The sequence below is a fragment of the Medicago truncatula genome, chromosome 2 (genome assembly GCF_003473485.1).
Source record: "Medicago truncatula cultivar Jemalong A17 chromosome 2, MtrunA17r5.0-ANR, whole genome shotgun sequence".
Classification (NCBI taxonomy): Eukaryota; Viridiplantae; Streptophyta; class Magnoliopsida; order Fabales; family Fabaceae; genus Medicago; species Medicago truncatula.
Genome location: NC_053043.1, coordinates 50355991 through 50382026, shown reverse-complemented (window position 1 = coordinate 50382026; position 26036 = coordinate 50355991). Strand labels below are relative to the sequence as shown.

The following is a 26036-nucleotide window of genomic DNA, read 5'->3' as shown; positions in this document are numbered from 1 at the left end:
GAATAATAAATAATAAAATGAATAAATTATGAGAAAAAAATATATATGTAATGATATAATTGAATAAAAACAATCAATGGTTATAGTTATAAAAAAGAAATCATAAATTTCGAATAAGGTTTATTTTACAGGATATTGTTGAATTGATGGTAGCATTTCATTGTGTTTTGTGTTTCCTTTGAGGGTCTAATGTAGCATTTTATTGTTTCTTTGTTAATGAGTAGATATCTTCACCCATATCACCAATAGGGGTTGGATCAAGCGGAAGAAGCTAAACTCTTATAATGTGGCGAACTAAAGTTTGAATTCTAACAAAGAAATGTATTCACACTTAGTGCAAAAAATAAGGTGTCTGAGAGGCTTCTTATTTAAGATGCCTGAGAGCAAATCACTTACGCCGAAAGAACAATTTTTCAATTAGAATTACCAAAACAGTTCATCATTATGATGTTGCAACATAATTCATTTCACTTTGATATTCAAAAGTTTAGGTGAGTTGGTCTGCGAGACTCACCATAATCATGACAAACATCAAGGCGCAACAAACTCCAACAAAAATAAGTATTTGGCCAATGCTAAATCCAACAAAAATAAATAAAATTGAAGAGGACCCATTAAACTTAGAGATACAAATTTTTTCTTGGAAAGCAACAAATGAAAATGGGGTTCACGAGCATATGTGTGGCTTGTTGGGATGCAAATCATAAATAAACTTTGGAATTTACATGTAGGTGAAGGAGGACCATCTCATGTTTCCATTCTTTCACCTCCTTCCAGTTTCCATCATTTTGTGGCAAGTGTTGATTGCCAAAACTAGTGTGATTTCTCTAATTCTAATATAAAAGACTACATTGGATAAACAACTTAATTAAATGTTTACTATTGCATAAGCGCATATATAACTGCTTATGTATAAGTTATTTCTATAATAAAAAAAATATAGCCAAACTGTTTTCACAAATTATCATGAACAACTTATAGAGAGAAGCTGAAAATAGTTTATAAACATGTCACATGTCATAAGTTGTTTTTACAAGTTTTTCCAAACAGTCTTACAACATTTCTATCAGTAGATAAATTCAATTAAACTAAACCAAACAATATAGTGTAGGTGTGGCATTATTAAGGAAAAGCCAAACAAGCTTCAATTATTTTTTTTATCAGCCATATTGGATTCCTTGATATGGTAAATACAACAATACCAAATCCTTCACGCAATAGACAATATACATATAGAAAACAAACTAGTTCCTTTCACAAGTTTGAAGTTGTTACAGATTTTGTTTTTGTTTATCAATGCTGCATCCTAAGGATATGAACAATTTGGTCTGAATCATCATATGTGGTCCTATTTTTTTGTCGACATCTTTTTCCTTAATTCTCACCTAGAAGGCTAAAAAATTGTAATTGATATTTTGATGTACTTTATAAAGAAATTATCTTTATCTCTAAGTATTGATAGACTATAGGATCTATATATTTTTATCCTACACTACGCTGACCTTCTACTATAAAATATTTGATACTTAAACTTAAGTTAGTAAATTTGAATAATGGATATTGAAAGTTGAAAATGTTAGTGGCCAACATTCGAGGGGATTTAGTCCCACATCAGATAGATAAGATTTTTGAGAAGAGTTTATAAAGAGGAGACACTCATCATCATACAAGCTGATTTTGTATGGATGAGTTAGACCTCGATATTCGTTGAGCCAAATCTATATGTGTTTTCCACATAAGAACAAAACAACCATTTATTATTAGCAGCTTTGTGATGGAAACTTCTGACCATACACATAATAACAATATCATCTTTTATACAATTACCTTTTTATATTTCATTTTTACTATTTTTTTTTTTTTTGTTTCTTATTTCATTTTTTTTTTCTCACACAATCTTTTGGCCAGTAGTTAAAAATGTAAAATATGTTAAAATGAAAAAGAAGAAACATATCATATTCATACATCATATGAAAATGTTATATAAACATGATTATATTATATAGTATAGTAGAGAATTTCCCTGCACTGCACTATACTCACTAAAATGAAGAAACAATGTTTCACAGAACCAGAAACAAGTCCAAACCAACAAGTAACTTTGGAATATTGTTGCTGGTTCGAAGATGCATGCATCCTTGACATGGATTGCTTCATTAAGACCCTTTCAAACATCAAACAAAAAGGTGTTCGTTCCGATTTAATCGGTTCCATCATCACTCACTATGCTTCCAAATGGCTCCCTGACCTTGAATCTTCAAATTCAAATTCAAATGCAAATGCAAATTCACCTGAAAGTGTAACAACATCATGGATGAAGAAAAGGTTCTTTGTTGAAACCTTAGTCAGTGTTCTTCCACCAGACAAAGATTCCATTCCATGCAACTTCCTCCTTCGCCTTCTTAAAACAGCAAACATGGTTCTTGTCGAGTCTACTTATCGAACCGATCTTGAGAATCGAATTTCATGGCAGTTAGATCAAGCTTCATTGAAAGAACTCATGATACCTTCTTTCAGTCATACTTGTGGGACCCTTTTGGATGTTGAGCTTGTTATTAGGTTGGTTAAGAGGTTTATTAGTTTAGATCATGATGGAGTTAAAACTGGTGCTGCTTTGGTTAAGGTTGCTAAATTGGTTGATTGTTACCTTGCTGAAGCTGGTTTGGATGCTAATTTGAGTTTGTCTCAGTTTGTTGCACTTGCTGGTGCTCTTCCTAATCATGCAAGAGCTACTGATGATGGTTTATATAGAGCCATTGACACTTATCTTAAAGTACGTTTTCTTTTTATCTTTTTCATTAGTTGAGTTAATTCTTCCTCAGGTTCGATTTTCCCAGGTGTCAATTTCAGTGGGTTAGTTTGACTTCTTAAGAGAAACTTTTTATACATACTCTTGATTTATTTTTTAATGACTAAGAAAGAAATAAGTATCAAGAGGAGGAATAATTCTTGATATCCTAGAAAATGTTTCTTGTATGGTGACTGGTCACCAGCATGAGACTCTACGATATACGTTTGTTGGACTTGGATTCCCACGAGTTAGAAAGTCACACAATAAATAATTTTTGACCGTTCGATTGATGAAGATCGGACATTTCTTATTCTAACTTGAACAAATTGACTTCATAATATATCTCAAAGTATGAATTGTTTCATGTGTGATTACCGGCATGAGGCTCGCATATATGCGTTTGTAGGACTCAAATTTCCCGTAGTTAGACAATCAAGAGATCTTGTCCGTCAGATTCACAAAGATCAGACATTTCTTATTCCAACTTCAGCAAAATTGACTTTACAATATATCTCAAAATACAAAACTGTTTGATTTTCATCTAAAGGTTGAGATTCACTAGTGTGACCACAAAATTCCAAATCTAGATAGGACATGGACCATAGCTAGTTGCAATCAACATTTCTCTACATGGTTTTTCTCTTGTCCACATATATACTGATGCATGCAAAATATGATGTGCCTCTTTTACTGAAATGGACCATAATTAATGATTACTTGAGTATATGAAAACTCTATCCAATATAGATGTCAAAGCTTGGAACTTCCTTCCTTATAGATATTTATATTTATTACTTGTTTCCAAAAAGCACATTAATTTTCTTCTAAATTCAAGTAACATACCATTAAGGTTGGAGGAGCTAGTTGCAATCAACATTGCTCTACCGAGCTTAAAATATGGACCATCTGATCTTGATCCAATAATTACCGATGTCTTGACTGCATGGAATTCCAACAGCATGCAATCTAAATCTATTTATTCAGTCTGTATCTCATCTATAATGTGACACTGTCTGCTTATTTATTTTTGTAACAGGCACATCCAAGCGTGTCGAAGCAAGAAAGAAAAAGTCTGTGTAGGTTGATTGATAGCAGGAAACTCACACCAGAAGCCTCACTTCATGCAGCTCAAAACGAACGGTTGCCTGTGAGAGCTGTTATTCAAGTTCTCTTCTCCGAACAAACGAAACTCAACCGTCACGTTGATTGGAGTGCTTCTTTCAGTAGCTTGAGGAGTCCAAGTGGATACGGTGGTGTGTTGGACCCACAAGCACGGTGTCTTTCTAAGCGCGAAATGAACACACAACAAATGGAGATAAAAAAACTGAAGGAAGATGTTTACAGGCTGCAGAGTCAGTGCAATGTCATGCAAGCACAGATGGACAAGATGGCTGAGAAGAAGAAAAGTTTCTTCAAATGGAAGAAACTTGCTTTTAGTAAAAGCATCGGAGAGATGGAGAATGTTGAACAAGATGAAGCTGAAACTGAATTTGGATTTGGAAGGCAAACACCTATGGACATGAAAACTAGTACTGTGGTCAAAAGTAGGACTCCTCATAAGTGGAGAAAATCTATGTCCTGATAGAGAGGCTTTCATTGTTAAATAAAAAAATAAAAAAATTAAGGTGTCATATAAGTGTTTATTGGAGATAAGAATTTGGAAATGATGTAAGATAGAGACATATTTTGGAATAAATTCAATAAAGATGTGGGGGTACAACTTGGACTGCATAACTCAGCTTTGTATGCAACAGTTAGACAGTGCTACGTTATTGTGAATATTACTCATTTTTAATGTACCAATTTGCTTTTAATATGATTTGTTTATTATCTTCTAGTAAAATGTTGTTTGGTATCTTAAAGTTTGTTTTGTATTGTGTCGTAGGAGTGTATCAAAATCACCCCAAGAGTGTTCTAGGACTGTGTAAGTTCTTCATTTTTATTTTTTTTCATTACAAGCTAAGACTATGGAATAATTCTATTCTACATTGAAACAGCCAAGATCATTTATAGCAGATGCTAGAAGTTTCTAACTAGCATCACTAAAATAGTAAAGGGTCAAGAAACATAAAAAAAAAAAAAATATAAATAAATACAAGTGCATTAAGCATTTCATTAGAGCTTCAAATGATCATAGTTTCACTGCTTTCTTAATGGACGACTTCATCCCTTGAAACAAATATGGAGACGACAGGATTTGTCGCACTCTCTGATCAAACAAGAAGCCACACCAATGACTACCACTACTCCAATAATTCTGCCTTGTGCTCCTCAATGAAATTAATTAGTTTATTCTTACAACTAGCAAAACACACCAACAGACTTGGTGTAAACCAATATGCTATTTAACCTCCAAAGCTCCTCTCCTTAGATCTCCTTCCTTACTATATTGAACCCAAAACTCTGCTGCAAGCTCTGTAAATCGCTTAACTACACAAACAGAACAACAACAATTGCAGTAGTCATGCCAAACCAGACTGTCCTAATGCTTGTAGGAATGAAAGCAGGCCATGTATTCTATACTTATCCATTCGATAACTACTTGCGAAGATTAGAGTAATTCTATTCCTATCCATCCGATAACTGAAATGGGACTTAAAGATACACATACATCCCATCAATTAATGGCATAACAAACCAATATTCTTGGCACAGTATATGAGATTAGAGTATCAAATGATGAAGTATCAGCATTGCTTTCTATAAAAAAGCAGGTCTTGTTGATCCTTTCAACACTCTTCAATCTTCATGATTGAAAATTGGCATTAGGAAGTGATTCAGCTCATTGTAACTGGACTAGCATCAAATGCAACTCAGATGGAAATGTAAAGAAGCTTGATCTCTCTCACAAGAATCTCAGTGGTTCAATATCCAATGATATAGAAACACTTTAAAGTCTAACCTCTCTTAGCTTCTGTTGCAACACTTTTTCATCACCATTGTCAAAATCCATGGAAAATCTCACCACACTGAACATTTTTTAGATAAGCAATAATTTCACTATTGGAAGGTCAAGGATACTTACAACCTTAAATGCATCCATCCCAAGGAGCTTGGAAGTTCCACTTCCTTATAGACGCCTCGACTAGATGTTCTTGAGCCATGGAACATCCAATTTACTCTGGAGAGATTAAAGAAACTCTTGGCAGCCAAGGAAATCTCACAACATTGATACTTTTCAATATTGCTTTCTCTGGTCCAATTCCATCAAGACTACCAATGTGTTTGTTGTTGGTATTCGAATTCAGAACAAATTTTGTTTCCATGACAGTTCATGTGGTTGGTCTTGGCTAACAATAGTCGCACTAGTGGAACTCCAGATGAAATTCCTTCTTCCAGATCACTTTCTTTCATTGATCTGTCAAGAAACATACTCCATTCTTCTAACCCTTCCACCATTCTTTATATTCCAAACCTTCAAGTTTTCATGCTCTAGTGTGAACATTGCATTTTAGAATCCAGTGAAACTTCTAACCTAATTCTAGGGTTCTCAAACATGGTCCACAATGTTCATTCTTTAAGCCAACCTTGTACATGCATCATATACCCCAAATTGAGAACGGAGAGCCATAATGGATTCCACAGCTTCGAGAGGAGGCTTGTCTTTGGTTGAAAGGAAGACATGATCACAGTTGCAAAATAAAGAAGATTAAAGCAATTGCTCGTACAACATCATGGTGAACTAGGGTTTCCAATCCAATTATAATTGCACGCTCCTCCAAATATCAGAAAATCTAGCAACTGTTGATATCTTGTAATTGAAAAGAATGATGAACATGGAAATTTGATTAATTTAGAATGGTGGTTGCCACTGGTCAACATTGTAGATTTGGAGACACGGGTACTCCAAAGACTTGAATATAGTCATATATATTTGTATGTGAATTTGTTTGCAAATTTCTCCCTTTTTTTTAGAGACTTTGAATTTGTATTGTTTGCAGATTATCCCTTTTGTTTTTATCGACTTTAAATTTGTATTGTTTGTATATTCTCCCTTTTATCTTTTGTTTTCATGCACAAGGTCGTGAGTTCAATTGCCACTATCGATGTAAGTACATCTTTGATGGGTGATATGTAAGTATCGAGAGCTCACCTAAACTTTTTTTAACCAAATTTATTTAATAGATAATTCATTTTTTTAAATAATAAATTGATGGCTAAAATTTTAAATAATTATTTGATTAATATTACATTTTTGTAATCATTTATATATATATTTTTTTCTGTACATGTATCCATTCTTTTCATTCTAAACACATAATCTTAATTATTATTTCAATTGTAAGTTAGATGTTAATAGTTAATTTAATTAATATTATACACAACTAGGAATTATTTATTTTACATTTTGTGTAGATGTTGATAGTTCATTTAATAAATTATGTTTTTTTTAGGCTTTCATTGTTAATAACAAAATAAAAAATTAAGTTGTTGTATAACTGTTTATTGGAGTTATAAAGACTTTGGAAATAATGTAAGATAGTGACCTACTTTGGAATAACTTCAATAAAGATGCGGGGGATACAACTTTCACTCTAAGAAACTCTCAATTTTCCTGCGTAATTTCCAGCGGATTTCGATGAAAATTCCACAGGAAATCTGTTTTCCTGCGGATTTTGCGAATGAATAAGGTTCTCAGGTAATACCTTCGTGGTAATTATTGTTGTATTGAAAAGTGAAATGAATCAACTTTTTTGAGACAATATTTTTTTGCAAATGATTCAGTTATTATGGGACGGAAGAAGTATTTTATAATTGAAAATTCTTATACACAAAAGAAACTACAAAACCAAGCCAAAATATTTTATCACTTATTTTTATTTTTTTTATCATGATAAATTTTACTCACGTATTCAACTAGCATCACTCAAAACCACTTGTTTAGTATGGTGGTATTGACTTGGGGCTCATGAGTGTACTTCTCCTCAAGATCTCAAGTTCGATGTGTCAATTTTAGTGACTAATTTAACTTCTTTAAAAAAAAAACTAGCATCACTCAAATTGTAAAGGGTGTAAAGGGTCGAGAAACAGAAAGCATTTCATTAGAGCCTCAAATGGTCATAGTTTCACTGCTTTCTTGATAATCTTAATGGATGACTGACCACCACCAGGGCCGGACTTTGGGGAGTGTAAAGAGCTCAACCGAGTTGGATGTTCCAAAGTGAAGGGCCTCGAGAAAAAAATTATTGCTCAATATCCGCACCCCCACTCAAAAAAGAAAAATAAAAATGTTTCTTGTTTCAATTTCTAAGTAAAAAATCATGTTTTATGTTTCTATTTCTAAGTTTAAAAACACGTCTTTAGTAAAAATAATTGCTAATTTTGATTTCAGTGGCTAATAATAATTATACGAGTGTAATTTTCAATTTAACTAGAAGATTAATCTTTTTAAAAAATTGTGCATTCTTTTTACCATGAACCTATTTTTACTCTGAGAGCCGAGCCTCCGGTTTTATAGGGACGGCCCTGACCACCACTACCACTACTCCAATAATTCTGCCTTGACTATTACAACTTAGAATTCCTTCATTACGATATTGAACCCAAAATTCTGCTGCAAGCTCACACCAAACCAGACAGTCCAAATGCTTGTAGGAAATAGGAATGAAACCTTCAAGTTCATTCTTCTCAAATATTGATCTGTCAAGAAACAAACTCCTTTCTTCTCTCCCTTCCTCCATTCTTTACATTCCAAACATTCAAGTTTTCATGCTCTAGTTTGAACATTGAATTTTACGGTTCTCAAACATGGTCCACAATGGACACAGGGCATTTTCGTTCCCTAGCCAAAATATATTTTAAAAAAGTTTCTTTTCTAGTATAAAACTACATGTTCATTCTTTAATGTCGAACTTGAGAAAAGACACGAATATTAGTATTTGATTGAAATAATCAAAACACCATTAAAGAACATGTCTTTCAATCACCATCAAATTCTATATGTAGAATCTAACATATAAAACTTGGATTTATAAATATATTATAGTCCTCATCAATCAAATATAATATAAGTTTACATCCCCTTTGGCACACAGAGTTAAAAATGAATTAAATCATTAAATTATCCCAAAAATATGCATATGCAATAAGATGTTGTAGATTGGGAGTATGTTTAGCACAGACTTGTTACCCTTAAAATTAGAAACCATATATACCGAATTGGTTTTAAGATTTAAATAGACAAATCCAGCGTAGTTCATACATTTTTTAGACGCATAATTTCTGGATCAAGCTTGCCTGAGACCCATTGAACCGCATATTATCCAAACAGAGAGAACTTTGAGTATAGGAACAATTTTCGTCTTTCACAAATAGCTTTTCCATTCCTCTTTGTATTGCTGCATTAATGAATCTGTTCATCGATGTCGTATTCATTGCCAAATTTGAGGCGGAGTGATCGTATTGGCAGCGTCATGTCTGTTCTTTTAAAAATAAAATGAGGAAATAGTCAATTTCCCCTTTGAAATTGTAAGTTTCATCAATTACCCCCCTAAAATTAACAAAACTTCAATTACCACCTGAAATTTCACTTATGTGCAAAATGCCCCCCAAACTTAAAAATTTATATTATTTTTTTCTTAAAAACAAACAATTAATAGTTAAATATTAAAGTTAACTATTAATTTTGGAGTTTGGAAAAACAACATACATATATACATCAAAATAGGAAAAATGTGTATTTTTAAAGTGACAATAATGGTTATTTCTAATAGACAAATTATTATTTTTAGAGGTTTATAAACAAATTAATAATCAGATTTAAATTTATATTTTCTCCTTCACCATCTTAGTCTTTTAACTCCTCCAACTCCTTCAACAATTTGCTCAAACCATTTAAACTACACAACCCCCAATATTAATCCATAAATCATCCTATTATTGTCACTTAAAAAAATACATATTTTCCTCCATTTTGGAGCCTATTTTGATGTATATATGCATGTAGTTTTCCCAAATTCCAAAATTAATAGTTAGTTTTAATATTTAACTATTAATTGTTTCTTTTTAAGAAAAAAATAATATAAATTTTTAAGTTTGGGGGCATTTTGCACATAAGTGCAAAACTTCAGGGGGTATTTGCAAAACGTCATGTTCACTCACAGAAAAATTTGACGGAGGGGGTAAATTGACTAACGTTGTGAAATTTCAGGGGGGTAATTGAAGTTTTGTTAATTTCAGGGGGGTAATTGATGAAACTTACAATTTCAGGGGAAAAATTGACTATTTACTCAAAATAAAATACGATATAAGCAACATAGTTTTTTTTTTTTTTTTTTGTAACAATTAAGTTTTAAAAACCTTTTTTTCTCTTTTTTTTTTTTTTTTATGTTTGGTGGGCCAGTCCACCAACTCGTATGTCTGCCACTAAACAGAAGGGGAGGTTGAGATTTTGAACTGGATCACATAATTTAACTCAGCTCGTCTCATCCCGTTTTAAGCGGACTTAGGAAAAACGAGCCTAAACATGACGGGTTGGTCCACTTTACCATCCCTATACGCATATATATAGGGATTTTCTAGAACACACCCACTAGTTTTTATGTGGGAGTGTTTTAGCAAGTTATAACTAAAAAGTTAATAAATACACCTTAAGGTGTATGTTGCTATAACACATCTTCTAAAAAAAAGCAAGTGGGTGTGTTCTAACAAATCTTATAGGCATTTGCTAGAATACACCCACTTATTTTTTAGAATGAGTATTTTAGCAAGTGAATAACTAAAAAATGGTTCAATACACCTTAAGGTGTAGCTTTGCTAAAACACTCCCACATAAAAACTAATGGGTTTATTTTAGCAAACCTCATATATATATATATATATATATACCAGAAAGGCTAGTAACTCTTGGCTAAAAAAAAAAAAAGGCCAGTAACGATCTCTTTTTAATATTACTAAAAAAACTAAACTCCTTTTATTGTTCTCTTCAACATCCACTCTTGTATAGTATGAAACTCACATGTGGACATTTTTCAAAAGTATGATACTATATATATTTTACCTAATAAAAAAGCGAGGGTCATAGAAAATGCTAGAATCAGAGTGTTCATAGCTATTTTTTTTAAGAAACAAATCTATACTATATTTTTAATCCGTGCTCCGCTCAAATTTATTGTAAAGAGATTGATATACGAATAATAAAATGCAATATATAATAGATAATAGTGAAAAAATAACACGTGATAATCCATTGTAGACAAAATAAAACACTTCATAAAATGTATGAAATCTGAAAATATTATAAAAGAAAATTCGGTAATCATATCAATAATTAGGGTAGCCGAGTTTGCATGGAAATTAGGGTATTCTATTTGTAAACATATTAAATAAGTGTAGAAAATATTGTAAAAAAAAAAGGCAACATGATAGGAATGAAATAAAGGCATAAAATTGGTTTAAAAAAAAAAGTGTACAAAATATTGTAAAAAAAAAAAAAGTATAAAATAGAAGGCATTAAACGTGATCATTGATATGCTCATGGTTTCTAAAACAAAAAAGTATAAAATAAAATGCATCAAACGTGATCATTGATATGTTCATAGTTTCTAGAACAAACGTGCAACATCAAATAAGTGTAGAAAATATTTTCTTCAAAAAAAAAAAGGCAAGAGGATAGAAATGAAATTGGTGCGATGCATTTTTTTAGATGAAATTTATTAGGTTAAATACTTGAAAACCTAATAAAGAAAATGAGCGGGAAAAAATTAGGTTAAATTGCTGCAGACCTAACAAAATTAATAAATAAAGATATTTTCTTTAAATAAAAACTGGTAGTGATTGTGGTTCAAAATTGACTCCTTCATTTGTGTGTTAATTTTTAATGATTATTGTCATTTTATTTATCTAAAAGCTATGTATTCCATTTACATATAAAATAGATTATTGTCACTTTTGAATTTTGGAAAAATGCGTTCAAAAGTTTCTACTACTGAATTTTTTAACCAATACTCTTATAGTGTGTTTGGATGGGGGAATATTTGAGGTAATGTAATGTTTTGAGGGAATTCGATTATTTTGAGGTGAATTCAAACAATAGAGTATGTTTGGATGAGGTAATTGAGAAATTTTAAAGAATTTAGAATTCTAGGCAATTTAAATGATTCAATTAAATTACTTTCATTTCTCAATTCTTTTGTTTGGATGAAGTAATAAAAAAATTCATTGTCATCATTTTTGGGCAACTTTTATAAATTTTAATTTTTTTGGGTCAAATTTGAAAATTGAAATTAGGGGTCAAAATGTAAATTTTTAAAAATTGAGGGGTCAAATTATAATTTTTGAAAAATTGAGGGACCAATTTGCAATTTTTTGGAAATTTATTGGGTTCAATTTGAATTTTTTGGAAAATTTAAGGACCAAAATGCAAAATATGAAAAATAACAGCAATGAAGAAATTTGAAATTTTTAGCTTTTAGGTGTCATTTGAAATTCTCTAAATTTAACTTGAACAAAATACTTCATAAATTTCCATCATTTTGAAAATTCTTCAAATTATTATCCAAACAATAGAATTCACCCCAAAGTATTTGAATTCTCTCAAAACAATAAACATTCCTCCATCCAAACACACTCTTGGACACGGGTTAGCAATACCCTAAAAAAAATTATCTTATAAATACAAATCAAACACAATGTAAAAGTAATAATTGAAATTCTATTTGATGTTTTACATCTCCTAATCAGACTATTTAATGCACATATCATGAGAAGTGTTTTAACCTTATACAGAAGCGCTTATCATGAGAAGTGTTTGTGCAATTAGCTCCAAATAAGCTGCTTATATCCAAACAGAGTCTAACTCAATAGTTCTCTAAAGTTTGATGCAGTATAACAATAACTCACACATGCTCGGAAGGGTAGTTAATTATTTTGATATTTACTACCATTTTATTTTGTAGCACAGTTATGGTAGCAAATCTTAGATTTTCTTGTAGTGAACATGCATTGATCAGATGTTCCAACTTAAGACTTATTTCACATAACAATGCACGGTTAAAAATACTAATAAACAAATTAATATCTAATCTAATTAATCTTTTTTTAAAGAATATTTAGTTATTCTTGATGAGTAATATATTGAATGTCCGTGTCTATATATATAGAGAGGATGTATCAAGTAAGAGAAGTGTGTTATAATGAGAGATGAAAGGAACAATTAATATCTATTAAATTTAAAAGAACGGATCACAGATGTGGTTGCTGTGATTGTAGCTTATATGGTTTTAAACTCCGGTCACTGATGCAGTTGTTGTGGTTATTGCGACGATTCCGATGCACATTCGGTTGTTGGGACATGAAATAATTTTTAATTTTCACAAAATAGATAAAGTGACACCAACATGGTGCTAGCCTACTTACCCACCATAGCAACTTTGCTCCCTAAATACCAATTCCAAAGTGTTTGAAATACATTTTTGAGAGACTATTAAAGGTATGTAGTGTTATTTGAACAACCATTTGATTGACAACTTATGGGATAACCATAATTTACAAAGAAAAAGTAGTTATTTGCAGGAAAACCAAAACAACAGAAAGAGATAAAGTAAAAAATAATACGAGTATGAGAGAGAAAGTTGTAACAAAAGTTGTCACAGAATGAATGTTCAAATATCATTTCTCTTTTCATTATAATCTAAAGCATATTGTAAATTGGAGTTCCAAGATTTTAATTTTTGGCGAGAAATTCTGAACGAAAATGATTGAAATCGATTGATGTGGTTCCTGATGCGGACAAACACGTAATTGAAGAACACACTGCAGTTGTCATGAAATGTTGTTGTTGTAGTCGCAGTTGCGGATGCGGCCCGCAATTTAAAACCATGGCTAATACCAAAACCTTGAATAATATTGCTTCCTAGTAACCTTGAATGCATCTTCCAATTCACTCTCGACAGATTCCAAGGTTAGAATTCTTAACAATTGTGTCTCACCGGTGGAATTCAAGATAACATTCCTTCTTCCATACCACTTTCTTCCATTGATGTCACAAGAAACAAACTCCATTCTTCTCTCCCTTTCACCATTCTTTACATTCCAAACCAGTGAGACTTCTTATTCTTTAGTTCTCAAACATGGTCCAATATGGATTATGGAAAACACTAAAAAGTTTCTTTTCTAGTTTAGAACTACATGTTCATTCTCTTGGCAAGCCATGTATGTACATGCATCATCATATACCCTATTGTGGAAGACAGAAAATACACCAATGGCAAACTTAATAAGCGATAGTGATTGAAATATTTGATTGAAATAACCAATTGCCAAAAAGCGATAGTGATTGAGCTAACTAAAATAAAAACAAACAACCCGTAAGAAAATTAAAATAAAAGTTGAGAGGAGATAGAATGGATTTTAATTACATATATAATTCAAACCCCATCAAATTCTATATGTAGAAGAATCTAACATATAAAAATTGGAATTATAAATATATTATAGTCTTCATCAATCAAAATATAAGTTTACAGCCCCTTGGGCACACAGATAATTTCCTTAGCATTTCGTGTTTTGCTTGCATTCAAATCTATGAAACAAGCACTGCGAATTGTCATGGTTTTGAGTTTTGCATAACATACTCTGCAAATTGAAGCTCACACTTTCTGCCTCTACAACCTGTAAACAAGCAAATTCTTAGCTGAGATACAAAGATTTGTAGAGGAAGATCTATTTGACAATTGTCGTCTCTCATCGATAGGTTTTTCAATTTGAGGACAGTGAGTGTCTTGCAACTGAAAATGCTATCTGTTAATCCATTAACATTCTCCAACATGTCAATGTCTAGTTCTTCGATTCCTCTTTGAGGCGGAATGATTTTATTGGCAGCGTGATACAATGACTGAGTATCAAAAGTTTGGGCGTCAAAGTTGAGATCAAGAACCGAGAGCCATAATGGATTCCACCTCTTTGAGAGGACGCTTTGGTTGGAAGAAAAGAGAGAATGTGAGATATAATTGAATCTGGAAAGGAGCTAATCCTATCTTCGGTTGGAATGAATATCAAAGCACTTAATATCTCTCTTGATTACAACACTTATATATTCATCTCTAAAAAGAAAACACATATTTATCATGACTGCAAACCATAACATAACAAAGTCTTGTGGGTTTATAAGGTTTTATAATTGAAATATTATATCATATATAGTTAAATTATCTAAAATGTCATGTTTAATCTAATTGATTTATTCTATTTAAACATATATATTATTAGTTTAAATATGATCATATATAAACAATATCAAACTTCCTTTCACCAAAAATCATATCAAACTTTTTTAAGGTCATCTTTATGTTTAAAAAATAAGTTTACGACGGACTACATATCAGATTTAAACCTTAAATTTTTTTTTGACATGTCAAACTTAGTCATTACAAAGTTTAGCTCGACTCGATCTATTTTCACATATGTGCCAAGCATACGGTAATTTATTGGTGTTCATATTCCTATAACTTGAAATGAATTAATTTAACTTTTGAACATATATATTTTAGACTTAGTTATGCAAATAGTCCCTACAAATAGGAGTAGTAACATAATTCCAAATCCTTTCAATTTGACACTACAATTTTTAATCATTTTTAATTTTGTCGCTCAATTCTTTTTTTAGCTGAAGTGACACATTTTTTGCTGCAGTGTTCTAATATTTTAATTGGCCGTCTGTAACATAGAATTGATAATAAATTGGAATCATTATTGTTACTAAAAGTAGTAAAGATCCAACTTTGAACCATTTTTGAGAGGTCCATGTTACCCACCCCAATTAACTTGTTATACTTTTCAATGTTTAATTGCAATACATGTTAATACTTTTGTACTTGTACCAAAAAAAAAAAAAACTTTTGTATAAATCTGTTAAAACATAAACGGTTGATATTGCACTTTCTGAGGCTAAGGACTTTGTTGATCTCTTTAAGTACTTTGTTGACATACATAGTACTAGTAATTTAAAAGTTTGTTGTGTTTGATCTTCAGAGCGTATGAAAAGTACCCTAGGAGTAGGAATGTCATAAACTGTGTAACGTTTTTCATTTATTTACAAGTGCTTTATGGTGGATCCACATTACAAGACTCTTTTTTACATCAGAACAACCAAAGATCATTTCTGCTTGTAATTCTGATAAATAAGGAAATTATTATAGCAGATGCAAGAATTCTCAAATTTATAGTAGAAAACTATGTGCTTAACATGAAAATAGAAGAAACAGAAACCTAATTATTGCAGCCAAAACAACAAGCTGTTATACTTATTTGATAACTAAAAAATCTTATACACAAATCAAACAATAGAATCAAGCCCTATATTTTTGCACACATATTCACTCACTTATTCAACTAGCATCACTCAAATTGTTAAGGAACAAGGGAAAATAAAAAGTACAAGAGCCTCCGCAAACATTCATAGTTTCACTGCTTTCTTGATTGTCTTGAAGGATGACTTCATCCCTTGAAACAAAGATGGAGACGACGGAATTCGTCTCAAGACCCTTGCACTCTCTGATCTAACAAGTCTTTTTTCCAATTTATGTTGTTCTTCTTTCCAATTTTTACCAATTTTTGTTTTCTCAAAACTACCATTTGTTTCCCCTACATAAGCTTCTGCAGAGTAATTTTTATATCCAGTAGCATCATCAACATTCTCTATTTTATCATCTTCTTTCTCTGTCCAACACTTCTTGTCTTGAAGAACTTGCAGCTCCTTCTCAATATTATTAATATCAGAATCTGAAACTTTTGAGACCTTCAACAACTCCTTTTGTGGAAACTTCTGATTCAGTTGTTGGATTATATCTTCAGTCCTACCAGAAGCATTTCCATTTGTTTCTTCTTGTGAATCTGTTCCTTCTCCTTGACCATTCTCTAAAAGCAATTGAAGCCATTTTTCAACGTTCCCTTTGCCTCGTTGGTTCCTCATTTCTTCATCTTCCTCAACATTTTTCTCATGAAAACCTCGGAATGAAATGCCAGCAGTCCTCTTTCCTTCACTGATTTCTAGCTTCTGAAGTCTCTGCTCAATTGACTTTTCTTCATCCAAGACAACCACTGATTTGGTAGGTTCCTCTTCTTCAATTTTTAGCTCTTCTTCATTTGCAGATAAGCCGGCTTCGGACGCCTTTTGCTCTTCATCCAACAAAACTCGAAGCTCCTTGTGAAAAGGTGTTCTTGGCCTATTTCCAGGCAAATAAATAACAGATTTAGAGTTTCTCTCCTCTTCAAAAGTGGAATCATCTATTCTGAACCTCTTTCGTTGCTCGAATTCAGGTCTAATCTGTTTCTCTATGTCATCTTTTTGTTTATACTTCTTATGAAGCTCTTTCTCAGCAGCATCACAAATTGCTCGCTGTGCTTCAAGTCTTGCCATTAATGCATTACTTGCAGCCTGATTCAATCTCACCTGTTCCTTATAAATCACACTCCTGCAAGAAAATGATATCAATTTTTTAAATTGATGTAAATCATTTTATTTGTCAATATAAAAATTTATCACACCGTCTGCATTTGTAATCTTCAGCTCATTAAAAATGTTTGCTTTTAATCATAACTATTTCTAAAGTCACACACATATATAAATTGATTGGGATTTGTTGACGCTTCAAAACTTTTTACGCATGTATCGAAATTAAACTCTTTTTGAAAACTTTGCCATAGTCCAAGAAAATATATAAAGAAAAGAATTAAGCATTTCAACTTTGGTTAATGAAGCTTACTGGTGCATGGTGTCTCTGATCATTTTCTCTAGCATGGTTCTGTAAGAAGATTGAGCTTCCGCTAACCGTCTGCATTTTTCTGCTTTCCTCTTACGTTTTATAAGTGTCATTTCGAGATCTTGAATAACAATCTTTTCTTCTTCATTCTTGAGTTTCATTTCATTCACTTCATTATCTAACTTCTGCATTTCAGCCTGCATTTTTAAAGTTTCTTCTCTTTGCTTCTGTGAATCTCTGGCCATGACAATTGCTTGGTAGGGGTTTTTGACAAAATTTGGATCTGCATTTTCTTTCAGCACATTGCCTTTTGTTTTTCTCGCAGCCACTGAAAAAAGACATATAACGTCAATCTCTAATTCTCTATCTTAAAATCAAACTTGGTATGATTAATCATATTTATGCATTGCCACAAACCTATTGCAGGAGACATAGGCCTTGTCTTCTTACTGTGATCAAGTTGTCTTAAAGCTAATGCATCATAAGGATCCCTTCGCGATTGAACGATTGCAGCAGGAGCAAGCCCTACTTCTTCTTTCAAACCAATGAAGTGTTGTGGAAAAGAATGAGAATCCACTATTTGTGTATCATGCAATTCATGACTTTCTCCTTCAGAGAACAAAAATGAAAAGCCTCTGTGCCTGTCATTTGCAACCAAACATAATCATCATTACCCTCCTAGTTTGATGTGTTTATGAAGAAAATTTGAAATAATAGCAAGACAATGAAATAACATACCTAAAGTCTGAATTTGAAGAAGCAAAAATCGACAAAAACTGATTGACAGATATACCCAATTGGAAATCCCACCATGGTACTAGGAATTCCAATTTATGTTTCTTCCTCTTACAAACTTGCCTTTGTAATATCCTTAGATTGCTTAAAACAGTCAAACCTCCTCCTACAATTGTCATCCCAAAATGAGCAAAATCACACCAAGGCCTAGTTCGTTTGTAGCTCAATTAAAATAAATTCAACCTTCTTCAATTACTAAAAAGCTTTTTAAACCTATATACATACATTCATGGAGATCAAAATAAGATAGCCTTCCGAACTAATTTTGAGAATAAACCATCAATTTAGAATTTAGTCCCCAAGCTATGACTCACTGTTCAGTTTAATCCATAAACTATATAAATGTAATAAGTAGTCCCTAAAGTACTTAATATCCATCAATTTAATCCCTCCTATTAAGATGTTACATACTAAATTGATAGATTTTCATATATTTTGGGACTAAATTGACGAATTTCATATACGTTGGAAACTGCTATTTTTTTGAACAAGTAAGTTGGAGACTACTTATTATATATATTTATATAGTTTAGACTTTAGAGACTAAAGTGATGCTTTATTCTTAATACTTTTTCATATATTTTGGGACTAAATTGAAGGATCTCATATACTCTAATAGACTATTTCTAATAGTTATATAGTTTGGAGACTAAATTGATGAGTTCTGCACATTGTAAATTCTAAAAAGATTAAATTGAAAGTGAGAGAAAAAACTCAATTACTTGAACAAGGAAACCAATGATCAATGTCCCAAGCAAGAGGAGAAGCTGAATCCGCATGATAATACAATACATTACCATAACCATCAACTCGAATCACCGCCGGATCAAAACCAGCATTCCTGAGGTTTCAAACAAAATTAACATTAATTGAAATTGAAATTTTCGAAACTTGTTACTATAATTGCTTAAGATAAGCTGAATTTTCTACCCAAGATGACTGAGTTGCTTCCACAAGATACTAGCAAAGATTTTTGCCTTCGTCGTTGGCTTAGCTTTAGGATCAATAATTGGAAACATCTCATCCAAAAAACTCACTCTTTCAACCTAACCAAAAAAACATTAACAAATGTTACAACTTACAAATCCAACCCAATAAAAAAAAGATTCAATTTTTACAATGAAACCAAAGAAAGAATAAAATGGGTTACCTCATCTTCAGGCAAAGCATAAGGTAGAAAAGTGAATGGAGGACCATGGCTGTACGGAGTAAAACCACGGTCACGACAGAGTTTTGCATAGGCTTTTGGGTATCCTAGGTTGTCATTGACAACAATTTCTTCAGAAGTGAAACCAAATTGTTCTGCCATTGTTGTTGAGTTTGAAGTGGTTAGTGTTTGGAGTAAATAAGGTTGTAATTGAAGAGCGTGTGTTTTTGTTGTATTTTGTTGATGAAGGAACCAACGGTCGAATTTGGATTTACTTTATAAAACTGAAAAATAATAATATTTAATTCAAAGTTTGGTGTTACACGTATTAATAAATGATTCCATGTGTTGCTATGTTACTGGGGTAACGGTTATATGAGAGGGAGTAATAAAGAGGGTATGTCATATAGAAATATTTGTAGGACCAAAGTGTCCTTGAAGTTGAAATGTTTCAATAAGAACAAAAATAAATTGGTTCCAAATTTATTAATCGTTTGTGGGTGAGGTTAGATTAGATGTTAGTATCAAAATTTTGAAATTAGAAAGTAGATGAAATGATTATTAACAAATTATTATGGTTTGAACAATGACATAAATTGGGTCCACCACAAAAAAAAAAAAAATCAACATTTTTAGTGGTTTGTGGGCCTGTAACATTGATGAACCTTGGCCCATCGAACTGGCCATGAGAAGCCCTGCCTCCTTTGTTGACAATTGCTTTTTTCACATCATAAACTTCTTAAAAACACGATTAAAATACTAAAATACCTTTTGCGGTAGTTAACTACTACCGCTGACTTTTTTAGTCATTTACTTGTGTTTCCAAGATATATTGGATGTCAGAAAAGCATAAGTCTCCTTTGTTTTGTTTTAACATTGATTTGATGAATTTGCATAAGAGAAATGCTAGCAACACACTCTCTTTGATTGGTTAAAATTCACATGGGATCCATCAAATTTGTATGGGACCCACATAATTTGGTGGAACCCATGTGAATTTCAACCAATCAAAGATAGTTTGTTGAAAAATGTGTGTTGCTAACATTCTTAGAACACGGTGAAAATCAAATTAGTAATTTAAAAGTTAATAATTTTTGCAAACTTGTCCGGAATTTATCCTGATTTTCTGAAGCCTCGCTTATAGTAAAAAAAGACACCTGCAATAGGAGAGATATATGATTAATTCTAATAAACCTATCACTATTTTATTTTGACAAATTGACTTGACGATAAGAGTGTTTAAAGGTGTATATGCCCCAATCCCCATACATCTTTAACCATGATCGTCTCTTTATTATTTTTTGGATAAAACTTCCTCCCTTTCTTGTATAAAACCTTTACTATTTTTTTAATGAAGCTCATTAGGCTTTGTTTGGATAACTTAAAACTAACGGAGCGGAAATGAATGGAACGGAGCGGAATGAAACGGAATGGAATAGAGATTACATTCCATCGTTTGGATATTTCACGATGGAACGAAACTAACTTTCCACTCCATTGTTTGGGAAGTTGACAGAATGGAATGTATTATAATTTTTTATTCCAATTTTAACCTTTATTTAAAAAAACATTAAAAATGCTTCACAATTGCTTCACATCAAAAAATGTATTATACCTAATTTAATAAAAATGCTTCACATATAAGAATGATGCATCCAGAATATGAACTCGCTGCAAATTAAAACATGGATGTTTTATTATCTACCTCTAATGATGAAACACAACCTTGAAGCATAATTTTCTCCAATGGTTCAGATATTATTTAATTAAACAATATAATAATAATGGTTGATGGCTCAGTTCATAGAAAGGATTAGAAGAGCATAGTAAGCAGTAAGTTTGTTATATGACTACTATATGGATTGGATTTTCTTTTCTGCAAATTGTGGAACTTTGTGGTGTCACAACGAGGAACATTAAATAACTACTATGTCATGGAAGGCGTGAGGCTTTCTGGAAGAAAAAACTGGAGATAAATGACCTAAAAGAGAGTTGTAGGAGAGAGAAACAGGAAGAAAAAAAATTCAAGTTGCACACACGCAAGAAGAAAGAAGGAGGTGAAATAGAAAATGCAGGGATAAAATTGTAATAAAAGTATTAATGTGTTCCATTCCATTGGATACACCCCAAATTGGATGGAATGAAAAATTGAAAGAATGAGTGGTATTGGATGGAATGAGTTCCATCACACTCCATTCCATTCCTTTTATACAAAACCAAACAATGGAGCATGGTTCCATTCCATTCCATCACTCTCCATCAATCCAAACATAGTGTTGTCTATTATTTGAAAGCCACTCAATGTTACGTTCTAAAGATGAAAAAATTTCATGCCAAACCTTTCTTGCTAATGTTGATCTACGAATTTTCAAATTTTCTACCTCATGGTTTTCAGCTAGCCAATAAAACACAACACAGCATGATTTCTTCATGTTATTTTATCAATTTCCACATGTCCAATGCAATATTCAAGTATTCACTTCAACTTGTCTAGTTTCCAAATTTTTAATCGACCCTTTTTGGTTTTCATAATTCATAGAAGCAAAGTAAATCACATTGTTTTGGCTCCACATATAAGAGTTTCACTCTTTCGAGTTTCATTTTATAATAAGAATGGTGTGTATATCCCCTAGTCTCTATATTTATAGCATATTTTTTTTAAGGGATTTGTTTTTTTTTTTTGACAAGATTTTAAGGGAATTGTTAATGATTATAAAAAAATACACATTGAATAATTTATAGAATTTTAAGAATATCCTTTTTTTTTTTTTTTGCTTTAGTGTACCATAATGAAAATAATTTTAAAAAAGAGGAAAGCTATTTTGGCAACATAAAAGTTCTGTCACACCGTAATTTTATATGGTTGTAAAATCATATTATTATTTTTTCACCTTTTTAATTAAAAATAATATTTACTTTGTGTATTTGTGTACTTTGATCCAAAAGTTTCTATATTTTGATTGTTCAAATATCACTCATCTTTAAAAACATCAGTTATAAGAATTACTAGTTTTTAAGAGAAACTACCCAAAACAATTTTTTTAAACTATTTTTTAGATTCTCATTTTTATTTTATAAAAAAAATATGTACCGAATTTATGGAAAACACCATTCTTTTCTTTCACACGCATATATATCTTATCCTCGTGAGCTTAGCTCGGTTGGTAAGGTGAACTTAGCTCGGTTAGTACAAAATTGATAGGTGATACGTCCTTTTCTAGTATTGCCCCTTTCTCCCTTTCCTTTTATTTTCCATTAACTTATCTTTCTTCTTATTGTTCATAGATTTTAGGCTTAATTGCACTTTTGGCTCCCTATCTTTTCAAAAATTGCGATTTTGACCCCTAACTAATTAAAATACAAAACAGCCTCATATGCATTAGATCTTTGGTAGTTTTGGTCCCCAAGGCCACTTTTGACTTAGTCTTCGCTGACGTGGCACCCACATTCCTTAAATGAGATGCCACGTGTCGACCATTGTGGGTGCCACGTCAGCGAAGACTAAGTCAAAGTGGCCTTGTGGGTCAAAACTGACAAAGATCCAATACATAGGGGGCTGTTTTGTATTTTAATGCCAAAATCGCAACTTTTGGAAAGATAGGAGACCAAAAGTGCAATTAAGCCTAGATTTTATGGTAATATTACTGGGCAAAAATGTATTAGCTTTTAATGTTTTCTTTTCACATTTTCTCTAATCTTTTAATGTATTAGGTGAGAAAGAACCAAGACTCGGTTGAGTTGATTAAGTAATTCTTAAAGCTCCAACCTTGTTCATTTTCATATTAATGTCATGAGTCTCACACTTCACCATTGCATTTTTTAGGATGACTGCTTTTCGGTCCTCCAAAAAAAAAAAAAAAACACACTCCTTTTGGCTGGCAGGAGGAAGGCTTCATCCAGATCTCTTTTACTTTGTATTTCAATGAAATAGTTTAATTGCGGGTTAAATTAGTGCCTATGAAAATCACCATTTTTCAAGTTTAGTCCTTACAAAAAAAATTGTTCAATTTTAGTCATTATTTTGCCTTTTTAGGGACTAAAACAGTCATTGTTGGGTAAAAGTGTAATGACAGTAGGAACAAAAACGGAACAAAATTTATGTAGGACTACTAAACTTGTTGCAGCTATACAGACTCATAAATGGGACTACCTACATGACATTAAATCTAATGCACAAAATTAAATGAGATGTTATGGTAACAATGGTAGAATACATATGTGGTAGGCGGTCGAGTGTACATGAAATTGCAGCCATACAGACTGAAGTCATTAACCAAAAAGATGAATGAGAAACTCAATCCTAGATTGTAATATGGTCTATTAAAAATCAATAAGATCATATACAGGACAAGTTATTTACCAACTTAATATTCCACCTAAGAATAAGATCCATAAAATTGACCGGTAATGCAAAAGCCATAGATTAGACGATTATATGCTTCACGACCACGCCTGATCTTTTTAACAAGCATTTCAGAAAATAATTCAAGGGCTATCTCTGCAGAGCTTAGATATGACTGTATTATACAACAAACTGACATTAATATTGTCTATAGTTCCAAAATCACCATGTGGTGCCTGTGTGGACAAGTATATGGCCTTATTTTAAATAGAGAGCCGAACCTTCTATTTTATAGGAAAGCCCTCATCACAGGATGGGTGATATGACCTGATCATCTTGACTAACTGAGTTGAGCAAACATCTATAAATAATCTATAATATAATATATTTATGATTAATTTGAATATTTTGAAGTATTTTTTATCCCAAGATTCCGAAGTCTAAAACCCTATCTTTGACTACTTAGCCTTGTTTATGAAATTTGGAATCTGTCATGTGGCTTGGTTGACAATTTATTATATGGACTGGTTGGATGACAATTTAGAGATGTAATAAGTTGAATTGAAAGCAATGAGGCAGTGAAAGAGTTTACTAGAAGATACTTTGGTTATGGATGATTTTGTAGGAATTGCTGCATTTGTAGTTGTTGGGTCTTCAATTACTAGTATATTCTTTTATGTATTACAAAATATAAAAATTGAATCTCGACTCATAATGATATTCCTTACAATATTAAAATATAAAGAATTGTAGGACCCTTTTAAATTTTGATAGGTTTTTTTTTGTTTAGTGGTGGCCGGATTCGAACTCCAAACTAAGATATCCTTACCAAAAATTTTATAAAATTTTGAAGATATTTTTGAAGAATAATTTTTTGATGTTGAAGATAATAGTAGTACAAAAGTATGGCAATGAAAAAGAATGTACTACAGACAGTCTAGAAGGAAAAGGGATATTTTTGTGTGCAAGTGTTGATGATATATGGTCAAAGCCACCGAAAAGGATTCATGAATTTGGATGGGAATCTTTGCATCAATTTTGTTCATATAACGTAGGAGGGTCCAACAATACATACATACTTGCCTTCTAAAACCCGCAAAATATATTAGATAGGCTGCTTTACTATGCGACGACGACATGGTCATCTAGAACCCTACGTGTACGTGGGATCCAAATTTGATTGGGCAAACAAATTGATATTAATAATATACCCACTTGGGTGACATGATCATGTTATTTATATATTAAATATCAATCAAAATCAATTATACTATAATAACTTTATTATCTTCTATATCTAGATTATCTGTATTTTAAAATAAAATAGTGATGTCTCTTTCATTAGTAAACATGAATTGTTGAATCAAAACTGAATAATTTTATTTTAATCTCTAGATCATATTTAAAATACAAATCAGTTGTTGGAACAAACATATCTTGATTAATTACTTTTGACTTAATTATAAATAAATAAAGAGTGTTTTAGTTTGTGTTTATGTTAGACCGTTAACAATAAAAAACGAAAAATCATTCATATATCTAGAAGTTGAATATTTATTATAAAATAAAATAAAAAGGAGAATAAGTTGAATATTTATTGGTCCACAGTTGTTTTCAACGCAGAGAAGAACTGATCAATTTTTTTGACAAAGCCCCCATATAACATCTGTTTCTATCCATCTAGAAGTCCAAAATGAAACACTTTACACATGTTTTCTTTTTTCATAAGCAAAAAGACTATACGCATATGATTTTCAAACTTCTTGAAAATAAATATCCTTGCTGTTCAAGTAATATGATTTTAACTTCTTTAATTTTTGGGTTAATAGGCCTTTACCTCCTGTAATATAGATCACTTTTGGTTTTGCCCCCTGTAAAAAAAAACTTTAGATTCGATCCTTGTAAATTTTTTTTGTTTTGGAAAACCCTCCTAGACCAGCTGACTATGCATTTTTGCTGATGTGGCATGCTCCGTCACCTTTTTTGGATGACGTGGCAGGCTGACTGTATAATTATTTTTATTTTTATTTTTATTATAGGATACACGTGGCATTAATGATTTTTTTTTTAAAAAAAATTTAAAAAATTCTTAAAAACGAAAAAATATTATAAAAAAATGAAATAAATTCTAGAAAAATAAAAATATTAAAAAAAATGATTAAAAAAACGAAAAATAATTATGGAAAAATTAATTAAAATCTGGTAAATGGAAAATAATGAAAAAATATAGAAAATATAGTAAAAAAAATTCTGGAATAATTT

At 31.6% G+C, this 26036-nt stretch overlaps 2 protein-coding genes across 2 annotated transcripts; one reads left to right on the top strand and one right to left on the bottom strand.

The window, feature by feature from the left end:
- The first annotated feature begins 1945 nt into the window (after positions 1–1945).
- LOC11433561 (root phototropism protein 3) lies at positions 1946–4646 on the top strand. The gene is made up of 2 exons (XM_003597777.4): positions 1946–2773; positions 3828–4646. The coding sequence occupies exons 1-2, from the start codon at positions 2048–2050 to the stop codon at positions 4371–4373; spliced, it is 1272 nt and encodes a 423-aa protein (XP_003597825.1). The 5' UTR covers positions 1946–2047; the 3' UTR covers positions 4374–4646.
- Positions 4647–15778: 11132 nt separating this feature from the next.
- Positions 15779–19702, bottom strand: LOC11434775 (eukaryotic translation initiation factor 3 subunit A). Its single transcript, XM_003597772.3, has 7 exons — positions 19436–19702; positions 19216–19331; positions 19008–19126; positions 18229–18391; positions 17908–18131; positions 17494–17818; positions 15779–17202 (listed from the first exon to the last, which is right to left on the bottom strand). The coding sequence occupies exons 1-7, from the start codon at positions 19592–19594 to the stop codon at positions 16185–16187; spliced, it is 2124 nt and encodes a 707-aa protein (XP_003597820.1). The 5' UTR covers positions 19595–19702; the 3' UTR covers positions 15779–16184.
- Positions 19703–26036: the final 6334 nt, after the last annotated feature.